The sequence below is a fragment of the Acipenser ruthenus genome, chromosome 26 (assembly GCF_902713425.1).
Source record: "Acipenser ruthenus chromosome 26, fAciRut3.2 maternal haplotype, whole genome shotgun sequence".
Classification (NCBI taxonomy): domain Eukaryota; kingdom Metazoa; phylum Chordata; class Actinopteri; order Acipenseriformes; family Acipenseridae; genus Acipenser; species Acipenser ruthenus.
The window spans coordinates 1711561-1723631 of NC_081214.1; the positions used below are offsets into that span (position 1 = coordinate 1711561).

Here is a 12071-nt window from a genome sequence, read left to right on the forward strand (position 1 = left end):
CTGTACCTATTCTTTATCTGCCAACGTTGCGATTCTCAAAGCTGGTGCCCTCGTCCAATTTTGTTTGCGCGCTTCTAAGAAGTTTGTCCCAGCGGCTCTCCTGTAGTAGCCTCGGACGTGTTGCCTGGAGACCGGGTGGATGTTTGTGTCAGACAGCAGACCGACGCTCACAGTCATGGAGAAATATGAGAAAATCAAAATTGTTGGCAGGGGAGCTTTTGGGTAAAATATTTATAGAAACTTGGTATTTGCTGCATTCATTACAGCTCACTTTTCACGGCTTCGGAAGTCGTTTACTTTACAAGTTATTATTACGTGACTTTAAGTCTTTAGAAAAGCGAAAAATAACCACACTACACGTCAACATTAGTCAGATATATGCACGACGTGCTATAAATATAGCTAGGCCTATAGGGCATACATGTGTCAACACAGAATTAATTTAACAACTCGCAGATAAGTCACTGTGGAGCCTTTATATTTCATAACAACGGTTTGTATAAAAGTTGTGATTCATGTATTATCACGGGGGAGTTGTTCGTTTCACTGATAATTCACTAATATGCACTGCTTAATGACAAGATGCATATATGATTAAACTGTTATTAAAGTTTGCGATAACATGAGAACCAGGTGTATTGAGTGTACACCCAGTTTTATACCCTGGTATATCCTTTGTTAACAGCATTGTTCACTTGTGCCGAAACAAGACTGACCAGAAGCTGGTGATCCTGAAGGAAATCCCTGTGGAACAGATGACCCGAGACGAAAGACTGGCCGCTCAGAACGAATGCCAGGTCTTGAAGCTGCTGAACCACCCCAACATCATTGAGTATTATGAGAACTTCCTCGAAGACAAGGCACTCATGATCGCCATGGAGTACGCACCAGGTATGCTGCACCAGCACATTTGTACAACATGTAGGTCAAATAAAGGGTTAATATAGGGGTGCTGCTGTATAACTTCAGGCTAAAACATTTCCTGTTTGTTTCAAAGTAATCCAATGTCAAAAACCCAAGCTGCATGAACAGTTCTCAATAGGTGCACGAGTCCCACAAAATGTATTTTATTTTGCATTGAGCACTGGTACACTGTGTCGGGTTTGTTTATGCAATCAAGTAAAAACACATTTCTTTTTAACCTCTCGGCACCTCCTGCAAGGAGGCACACTGGCTGAGTACATTGAGAAGCGCTGCAACTCTCTGCTGGATGAAGACACCATCCTGCACTTCTTTGTGCAGATCCTGCTGGCTCTCTATCACGTCCACAACAAGCTCATTCTGCACCGGGACCTCAAGACCCAGAACATCCTTCTGGACAAGCGCCAGATGATCGTCAAGATTGGAGACTTCGGCATCTCCAAGATACTTGTCAGCAAGAGCAAGGCTTACACTGTGAGTCTGCGAGATACTGGTCCATCTTGTGACTTCATGACTGGACTAGTACAGTACTGTAGTGCAAATGAAATGTCCACTCTCGTTTTTCTGTTGCTTTCCTAACTATTTATGACTTTCCAAAGAATAGTATATTGCATATCAGCGAAGCCTCCAGTGTGTACTGACCCAAGCTCACTGATGGTATGCATTAGTTACAGAGATATGTAAGAGACCATTGCAATGTAGTGCAGAGTCACAAACATGCAATTCCACACTTGCGGTATCGGAGATAGACATTGCAGAGTGAACAGGTGTTGCAAGAATTACCAGCACCTGACCACCTAGCATACATGCAGATGCAAAACTAAAATGCCACTTTGTTTTTACCCAGAGCTGCTTTTCTTCTCCTGCAGGTGGTCGGCACCCCGTGCTACATCTCTCCAGAGCTGTGTGAAGGGAAACCCTATAACCAGAAGAGCGATATCTGGGCTCTGGGCTGTGTGCTCTACGAACTGGCCAGTCTCAAAAGGGCATTCGAAGCTGCAGTAAGAAACTTCCAGTAAAAATAATAATAGTTATAATTCCATAAGAACATGTTATGTTTCGGATCATCTTTTGTCAAAGCCCACGCTATCCAGTGAATGCCTCTGTGGTTCAGATGATATAGATGCAATGCCCATCTTTGGTGGGGGTGATTTAAGTTCTAGAATTTCGTGCACAAGTAAAATGGATTTTAACTGCAATATGTTGCCAGTATGTAATATATTGTCAGGCACAGTTTTTTAATCCTTGTGTTTTTTTTTTTCCTAGAACCTGCCTGCCTTGGTGCTGAAGATCATGAGTGGCACCTTTGCTCCAATCTCGGACCGGTACAGCCCGGAGCTCCGACAGCTCATCCTGAGCATACTCAATCTGGACCCGTCCAAGCGGCCTCAGCTCAACGAGATAATGGCTCAGCCCATCTGCATTCGGCCCCTGCTGAACCTCTACACAGACATCGGCAACGTCAAAATGAGGAGGTGAGGAGACCCAGCAGGGAGTTACAGCTTCTATAAAAGTGTGTGTGTGTGCGCACGCACCAAGTAATCCAGTAATGATCAAAACTAGTTTGTGCGCTAGCCGAAATGTCTGTTGACTTAGTTTCTTATAAGTTTCACCATACCCTCATATCGCCTCCAGTCTTGTAATGAGCATGATGACCTGACTTGTGTCTGCGGTTTCGTTCTATTAACAGGATTGAGAAGCCGTTGTCTTCAGTTCAGGCAGGGTCCCACGGGCGGCCAGGAGGAAGGGTGCCCAGCGCCAGATCTAGGGGTAAGTGAAGCTCTCAGATCAGGGAGTCCAGTGCATGACTTTCACTTTTACATACATCTTCTCATAATGTAATTTTCATCCATGATTTCAAAACGATTAATCAGAATTGTAAGCTAAAGCAATCAGAAACGAAGTCAAGTAGAGAAGCGTTTCGGCTAGTACCTTCCTCAGTGCAGAAACGTTTGTCTACTTGACTTTTCTGCTTATCATAATACCATATAATATGTTTGCATTGGTTTTCATGAGTGAGGTATAGACATGTGGTCTTGAATATTGGTATAACTGTATATTCCTTGCTTTCCATAAAGAGTAATTCAGGTGATGAAACATCAGGTCTGACTGTACATTTTTGTATTATTTTTTAGGTTTGGGGAGCTCTGGCTTTGGGAAGACGGGTCACCCCCCGCCCTTGTCCTCAGTCTACACCTGGGGCAGTGGGATCACCACACCCCACCGCCTGCCCATGCTCAATACAGAGGTCATGCAGGTCTCTCTGGGTAGAACGCAGAAAACCGGGGTCACCAAGTCCGGACGCCTCATCACCTGGGAGGTGAGACACACTCAGTATACTTTAGGCATATGAACAGAAGAAAATGTACAAACGAGAGGAGGCTATTCAGCCAATCAGTACTCACCTGGTTCCTAGTAACTGTTTAATCTTTGTCAAGTTGGGGCTAGGTAACCCATTCCATACCCTCACCACTGTGAGTAAAACAGCGTCTCCCGTCTCTGCTCCTGGATTGTGCTTAAAATATTGGCTAGAGCCCATTTTAGTTTGTCCAGTTTTACGGTTATGCCCTGTCTGTATAAGAGCCCTCGGCAACACATTGCTGCCAGTATTTCAGTACAGTATCGTAGGAGAATATTTGGTGTTTTGTGCAGGCTCCGTCTGTGGGGTCAGGGGACGGCTCTCTGCCTGGATCCGTGGGGCACAGTCAGACGCAGTTCATCTCCAGGTTCCTGGAGGGTCAGTCTGGAGTCACCATCAAGTACGTCTCCTGTGGAGATCTGTTTACTACCTGTATGACAGGTAAGAGCAGGGCACGCAAGTTCATGGTTTATCAGGAAGTAACTTACGAGAAAATGATTTCCATTCAACTCTGAAACTGCACAATGCATTCCTGTTTCTACACAAATTACAAAGTAGCTGTACATTTTGTTCCTAGATATTCACTTCAGTAGTATCTGATGTTATCTTAAATATGAATTGTTACATTGCAACAATTGTAAGTCGCCCTGGATAAGGGCATCTGCTAAGAAACAAATAATAATAATAATAATTGAGTGATTGTCAGTGTTTTAAATAGACACATTGTCTGTATGTACTGTACCGGTATACACACAAAGGAGACAGCGATTACTGTGGCATGTCTTTTGATTGAGCAGAGCTCTGTAATCAGTGTGTGTCAAAGCCTTGGTATTTTGCATGCAGAATTGCATCTTTTTGTTATCCACCCAGGATGTCAGCCGCAGACACGCTAACAATGAACATGTAATACTTATCAAACATTTGATTGCGTGCGGGGTGTGTCGACAGTAATTCACCTTTAGTAACCGGGGTGAAAGTCCGCAGTTGAAACAGTGAAAGCTCTGTTTGTGTCAGGATTCTTTGTTTATTACTTTAGTGTTTTATCTTTCGCGCCTAAATCATAAGATACAAAAAAATGTCACGGTCCTTTTGATTTCACGATTCAGACCGAGGGATAATAATGACCTTCGGGAGTGGAAGCAATGGCTGTCTCGGGCATGGACATTTTAACGATGTTACACAAGTAAGTAACTGGCCCTGTGGGTTTTGTGAGGAGAGCACCCCCTCTGTATGCTGTAAGCTTTAACGTTGTCTTCTTGGTTTTGCAGCCTAAGATAGTAGAGGCCCTGCTGGGATACGAACTGGTCCAGGTGTCATGTGGTGCATCACATGTTTTAGCAGTAACCAATGAGCGTGAAGTGTTTTCCTGGGGAAGAGGAGACAATGGTATGTTCACAGAGCAAGGAGCGGGACAATGTGTTCCAGTGCTGACCTGTGTCATGTTCTCTTACTTTCCCACTGGGCAATGTGCTTTGCTTTAGTTATGTTTATTTTGTCATTTTAAAACTACAAAGACAAGCGGACGTGTTGAGAAAAAAATCAGCTGACCAGGGTAGACGCTGAGTCCGAGTTTGCCTGCTTGTAGTCTTGAGTGGTTCTGGGTCTCCTTTGTTACGGACGTGAACGCTCTTTCCTCTAGGTCGCCTGGGCCTTGGCTCTCAGGAGCCCCATAACTCCCCCCAGCAGGTGCCAGTACCCCCCGAATACGAAGCTCAGAGGGTCCAGTGTGGAGTGGACTGCTCCATGATCCTCACCACTGGACAACAGATATTGGCTTGTGGAAGCAACAGGTAATGCAATAACACAATACAACACCCGCTTATGTTATTATAATAATGTTAACACAGTGCTCTCCAGTTCCAATGAAGCCCTTTATACAACAGATGGGGTGTGACCGTGGCTCCCACTTGCACCATAATGCCATTCCACTGGCACTTGCAATTCTCTGTACATCAGTACGCAAATAGCAAGGCCTCTTAACTACTTCATAAAGGAGGACTGTGATCATAATAATAGTAATAATAATAGTAATAATAATTCAATTTAATAGGGAGTCTTTGATGCAAGTACCGAAAAGCGCTGAACAACAGTGGTAGGTTAGGCAGCTTAAGGCTAGTTAAAAAGCAGTCTGAACACATGAGTTTTTAACTAGAATATGGTCAGGGATTTGATTCCACAAAGATTAGTGGGAAAAGCCATACACAGGGAAGGAGCTGAACAGAGAAGGCTCTGGCTGCCTTCATGTTTCGTATGACTAGCGAATTTCTCACTTGTGCTTAATACAGTATTGAGACAGTACATACTGTAGATGTTACATCTCGGTGGATCGATCATTTAATACAGACTGCATCTAAAAAGGCGTGGCTTTGTTGGAACATTCTTTTTGTAAAGACATCCTGTGGCGTCCTGAAGCACAGAACAATGCAGAGAGGCTGCATTCTGATACAGTGAGACATACTAGGGGGTTTACACTTCAAAAAGAGGGGATGGAAAGGGTATCTCCGCACTGTGACTGGCTCTGTAAAGTTTAGCTGTAGCCACTGGCTTGGGTGGAAACACTTTTCTCGTGAGGCAAAGGTTTGTCACCATGCAGGAAGCAAAAAGAACAGCCTTGTTCTTTTATTCCACGTTAAATATCAGCAAAGAAAAAATGTTCCAGGAAATGCATTTTTTAAAGATTATTATTATCTTTAAAAACGTATGCGGTTATTAAGAGCTCTTCACACATAATAAAAAAAATCATACTTGTTTTATTAAAAAATATGTATTTTTTAGGTTTAATAAACTGGGTCTGGATAAGATCAGTGCAGCAGAAGAAGAGCCCCCCTCCGAACAAGTTGAAGAGGTCCACACCTTCACCCATGTCCAATCGGCTCCTCTGAATGTGGAAAAGATAATAGACATTGATATCGGAACAGCCCATTCCGCTGCAGTCACAGGTGAGGATAATTAATCTGCTGTTACTCTCCAAAAGGTGTTTTATAACATTGTCATTTATATTTTCGTATGAATTTCTCACACACAGAAAAAGGACAGTGCTTCACCTTTGGCAGTAACCAGCATGGGCAGTTGGGCACCAATACCCGCAGAAACAGCCGCGTGCCCTACCCCGTGTCAGGACTTCAGGGGGTCAGAGTCACCATGGCTGCTTGCGGGGATGCCTTCACTGTTGCCATTGGAGCAGGTACAGTACAGGAACGGACCTGGCATCTTAACACTGCCCTCCTGCCACTCTAGGGACACATTCTACATGGGTTGTGCAAGGGAGAGAAAGGGCCAGTCTAATAAAAGAAATACTCACCCAGGCTAGGGGGTGTTCAAGGGGGGTTCAGCTTCAGCTTTCTTAAAGCAAACGAAAACAACAAAAGAAAACAGCCTTGTAGGATGTCTTGGCACTTTACAAACACAGCACTGTTCAACTGAGCATTTCTGCACAATGATTCTTTTTTTTTTTTTTTTTTTAATCTGAAAATTGCTTGTTAATTAACTATATCAAAGCAAAGTCTGCTTCTCTCTAATATCTTTTTAAACACTGCATCGCTGTCTTGCTGGTGACTCATTGCCCAAAAACAGAGAGGTCGATTCAGCCGCAGCGGAACTAACACACGTGTATAGCGGTTTTGTTAATCTCCAAACGTCTAACGAGGTTAGGCCAGGTTAAACTGGTGACATGAAAGGATTAAGCGGTGTTGCCGCTTCTCAGCATGGGGCGCACTCTAATTGGATGTGCACTGAGTTCTTGCTGTGCGTCTGACTGTGTTTGTCCCCAGAGGGCGAGGTGTACACCTGGGGGAAAGGGGCCAGGGGTCGACTGGGAAGAAAGGAGGAGGACTGTGGAATTCCCAAATTAGTCCAGCTGGATGAGAGCCACCCCTACATTGTAACGTCAGTGGCGTGCTGCCATGGGAACACTCTGCTTGCAGTCAAGCGTAAGAAATATTGATCTGTTTATCTATTTATCTTCATTACATTAAAAACATGCACCAACCGTCTTTGAACAGACTCCTCCGCGTAAAACCTTGTTAATAACGAAGATCAAATGCCAGGATGGAGGCTGTCTGCATTAATGCATCTTAATTCAGTGTGAAATGTGTGTACATACATACATACATACGTAGAGAGAAACAGCTTGTATTTTTATAAAATATTCTTCAGAATTCTCTTTAATTATCTTTTTAAAGTTTCTTTTTTTGAAAGAATACAGCCGCCAGTGTGTTTACTGAATCTGCCCCCTTCCCTCCCTCCCTCCCTCCCTCCCTCTCCCCAATATCAAAGGGCCGCCATTGGAAAAAGTAATTAACCCAAAAGTAAAATAAGCTGCAAAGTTTCCTTTTGAAGAAGCAATAAAATGAACACAGTGGGGGTCCGACTAGAACTCTGCGCTAATCAGGACCTGGGTGGTAACATAAAACCTGACAAACAACCAGACCAGAGTATTACTGGACAGTCTTTTACAAGCCAAAGACACTGTTTTAATTCAAACAAAATGCAACCGATTTTATTGGTAGTTTTATTATAAACAAGAAAGCTACATTTGAGGGGGGAAAACTGGGCTATTTTATAGAACAGGAGTCGTTAGACCCAAAAGATAGAGCACCATTCATGAACACGTCACCACAAACAGAAAACCCTGATACACATATCCCAGCTCTTCAGCTTTTACAGAAACACAGGCAAAATCCCCACAGCCCATTTGAAATAGCAACAGATTTAGAGAAGATTAAACAACGGAATCCAACCAGTAAGACAGAACTCTGTATTCCTTTCGACTGCATGCTGTCCATCATGTGAACGACAGCACAAAACATGCCGAGACCGGCATTTAAAACCACTCGCTTCTGGAGACAGCTTCTCAAACCTGGGAGAAGACCTAGCTAGTAGTTGAGATGTTCACACTTTTGTCTTTATGAAATAAAAACCGTTTTTAAATTGAGTGTTGTTTGAGCTGGGTGTGGGGGTTTATACTAGAAAACCTGTGTACAGCAGTGGAAAATTAAAAATAATAAAAATAAAACGAGGGGTAATTTAGTCAAGGTTTTTTTTTTTTGCTTTTTTGGTTTGTTGTAGTTTTACGTTATTTGAATTGTCGTATTAACATTTTTTTTCTCCCTCCAGCTTTGCTGGAAGAGACAGTTCCCAGGTGACCCTGCACTCATCGTAACAAGACCTTGCTGCCAGTGTCCTTTAACCTGGAGCCAGGAACTTTCCCATGGCTTTATCAAGCTCCACAGTCTCGCCTGCCTTGAGACTACACTGCAGAAAGCCCTTGCTTTTGAAGAATGCCAGCTGCACATCGAACACTGTGTCCTTGGCGCACAGAGATCTTTTGTACAGACTACAGTTGCATGGCAGGTTGAGCCATTCCAGCTTCTCCTATGAGCCTTGTCCTGCATAGCATGAGAAGCTCAGGTGAGATGCAGTTGATTTTCAGCGGGATGTTTGAATTTCATTGATGCTCTTCCCAGCCTGTGTGTGGCCCCCAGGACCTGGGTGATCTCTGTTGGCACGCTTCACCTGCAGACACACCCAGCGTGAATCTGCCAATATCTATCTGCTCCCCTTTCCATTCCTGAGAACTCAACCTCCTTTTTTTGGTGCATCTCATAAAAGCTATAGAATTGGGACATTCTTTTTAGTCACTTATTGATCGTATTTGCGTATTGGTTTCCACTCATTACTGCCTGATAAGCCATGTTAATCATGAGATCAATTGTTTTTGGACTCGGATATGCTTAGTGACACATGCAGAACAGCATGATGAGTCAGCAGCATACCAAGCTGATTCTTGTTCGCTGAGTTAAGCCAGACGGAAAATCGAATCCCACAAAGTCCCTGCCTTTATATATGCTGGGGTGGAGGGTTGCTTAAACGATACCTACAGTTTTAATAATTATAATATTATCCTGTACCAGTATATGCATTTCCATATTGTATTTAGCAGAAACCTGTATTCATAGATTTACAGTGTTGTCTTTTCATACCTTTATACGGTTCTCTGTCTATTTTTAAACAGGATTTTATACTTTTAAAATCGGTGGGAAGGTCATGCAAAAAAATTAAAATAATTTAAAAATGTACTATTTAATGCAGGTAGTGTTTTTATTGCCGCTGCGCTGCTTCTAACTTTGTTAATAAATATGTATGTGTTTACTTCATTCAGTCAGGGTGGTAGGGTTTTTTTGGTGGGGTTTTACTTGGTTTTTCTTTCATTTTTTTTTCACGTGTCTTTTCTCCCCCCCCCCCAACCCGATTCCAACTCAGTTACATGCAGAATATAGAGAGGTAGCTTAAATCCAACTAGAATGTTCATTTAAACAGAGCAAATAGGATCAATATTATCTTCTACTGGCCACTTCCTTCAAACTCCCCCCGCCCCCGGCTCCGATATCTCCCTGACTCAGGGGTTTGCGAGGTAATTACCATGACTCTAACGCATATCTGCTAAGCAAGAGCATGAGATATTAAGAAAAACAAAGGAAACCGTCAGAATATTATAACTAGTGGGGAACACCTGCATTTAACGCACCGTTTAAACGTCATTTGCATGCTGTTTTTGAGCAGCCAGGTATGAGAGACAAGGGGAAGTTCCCGGGAGAAATGGAAACCCACAGAAAGAGGCAAGGAGCGATTGCAAAGCCCTGTTCATAGAGGCTGTGTAATCATTAACGTTAGCTGACATGTAAAGACGTTCCAGCTTTGTAGTGCACGCTGACGAGCAGAGGGAACAGTGATTTGTTTACTGTTCCCACCTGGGGTTGTAGTCATGTGACAAAGACAGTCTGAGTGTCAGAAACCCAAAGCAATGGCCAGATGTACAGGGAATGTCACATGTGTTAATAGGAACTGAGTCCCAGTATCATTCCCCTGGACAGTCTGCATTTCTGTTCTTTTCTTAACACTTGATTCTTTAAATTACTCCCATCCCCCAGAATATAGCTAGAAACATTATTTTACGATGGACATGCAATGCTGTATGTTACATTTTACACAGTGGCATCCCTTTCGGGGTCTGGCATACGAACAATCCACTCATTATATTCAGCAGGAGAGCTCTGCCCGGATGCTATCTCAAGAATAACCAGGAGGGACACCGGCCCTCCAGGACCAGGTTTGGAGACCCCTGCTTTAAACACACCATGTCATGCAAGCCTGGAGATGTTTAAAATAGTTTGTGTGAACTCTATGGAGTTCAAGAAGCCCTGCCAAAACAAAACATATATGCATTACAAGATAGATACATAGATAGGACCCTTAACGTGGTCCAGTTCTACACACGGGGACTGAAGGGGATATGCGAATGAACAGCAAGTGTGACTGAACATCATAGCCTGCGTACATTCAGAGGTGAGTCACAGTCCTGTGGCGGGTTCATCTCCAAGCAGAGACAATGACATCCTCAGGACAGTCTATGTAAAAGGGAGTAGTTTTTTCAAGGGGGAATCCTCTTTAGTCTCTCTCTCTCATATTAAATATATCTAGAGAGAGAGAGAGATTGTTAATCGGAGTTGTTAGTCGGATACCTTGCTGGGACTTGCAGATGAGTGTTCTGGCTGGCTTGCTTTCTTGCGGGGCACTGTGGTGTGGGCAGAGCTTGCTTTAGGTTCTAGAATCAGAATCACCATAGCAACCTTGTTGATGTAACTCAGCATCACAAGACCTGCTGATGAGATGGTATCACTACTAGAGGAGCTATCTATAATTCAGACAGGTTTATTACAGAATGCATATATGCAAACCTTCTGTAAGTTTAAATCTATCCTGCCTTAAAGCTTAAAAACTGAAAACGTGCAGTTTTTTTTTATAACAGTCATGTTCTGCTTATCAAACGCTACACAATTCAATATATATTCACTGCAGTAAACTTACATATGAAGCAGTTACCTACGGGTGGAATGATAGACATGCAGGTACGTGGTGCTGTTTTCGTACAGATAAGCTAATCGCTTTCAGAGCTGCCTCCAGAACGTCGAACTTCAATTCAGAGCTTCTTTGGAAGGAAACATGACGTCATAGAGGCTCCGTGCCAAAGCGTGCATCGTGTTGTGCAGATGACACGTACTGCAGCCGCCCCCGCCCCCCCGCAGTGCACGACTACAAGACATACCCCCTACTAATCTAGCCGTATACCTGCTATTACAACCACTGGACCTCGGCAACCCTGTTGAACCCGCCTCCGCTTAGTTTATTAGCAAGTTCTGCATATTGCACTTTTATTTTGTGTGCGTGTGCTTGTTTAAAGAAACTATTCCAGCTATTCTTAGGATAGTTGTTAATTGCATTCATACGTGTATGTGTTCTTGGCATTCTTCCTTCTTAGTTTGCAGTTCACACCCACGCATTGTGACGTATTTACCTGGAGTTCTCGGGAGCTTCTGCCAGTCAAAGGGCTGCGTGGGTTTTCAAACGCAGACCTTGAAATGCGGAATTGAGGATATGCTGTATACTGATGCTCACTTACCGGCGCCACATTACTGAGCGTTATGCATCATTTATATTTATCGTTATTGCTCATTCTTAGTATTCAGATAAACAGTAAATACCCCGCGTTCCTTATTAACACAAAACTGTGTTTTGCTGATAATGTACTCGTTTTTTTAATTATTTTGCTCAATAGTTTAACACATTGATCTATAGCTGTACCCATTGAGTTTCAGTTCATTGCGTTTTTAGTGGGGTCCGGCAGTTAATCTAACAAGACAAACAGCCATTCGCCCAAACAACATCCCTTAATAGCTGTTAACAAATTAATACGGTGTGCGATTAAAAAGAGGGCAGTTAAAAAAGGTCGTTG

At 43.2% G+C, this 12071-nt stretch overlaps 1 protein-coding gene across 1 annotated transcript; it reads left to right on the top strand.

The window, feature by feature from the left end:
- The first annotated feature begins 29 nt into the window (after window positions 1–29).
- On the top strand, window positions 30–9435 carry LOC117430602 (serine/threonine-protein kinase Nek8-like). Its single transcript, XM_059000538.1, has 15 exons — window positions 30–222; window positions 686–891; window positions 1163–1395; window positions 1791–1922; window positions 2188–2396; window positions 2612–2691; window positions 3057–3241; window positions 3574–3721; window positions 4387–4463; window positions 4549–4666; window positions 4920–5070; window positions 6056–6219; window positions 6306–6464; window positions 7051–7209; window positions 8396–9435. The coding sequence occupies exons 1-15, from the start codon at window positions 140–142 to the stop codon at window positions 8422–8424; spliced, it is 2133 nt and encodes a 710-aa protein (XP_058856521.1). The 5' UTR covers window positions 30–139; the 3' UTR covers window positions 8425–9435.
- The last annotated feature ends 2636 nt before the right edge of the window (window positions 9436–12071 follow it).

Coding starts and splice junctions, on each gene's coding strand:
- LOC117430602 (XM_059000538.1), top strand. CDS start 140: ATGTTTGTGTCAGACAGCAGACCGACGCTCACAGTCATGGAGAAATAT. Junction 1,396..1,790: donor GCAAGAGCAAGGCTTACACT/GTGAGTCTGCGA, acceptor CTTCTCCTGCAG/GTGGTCGGCACCCCGTGCTA. Junction 6,465..7,050: donor CACTGTTGCCATTGGAGCAG/GTACAGTACAGG, acceptor GTTTGTCCCCAG/AGGGCGAGGTGTACACCTGG.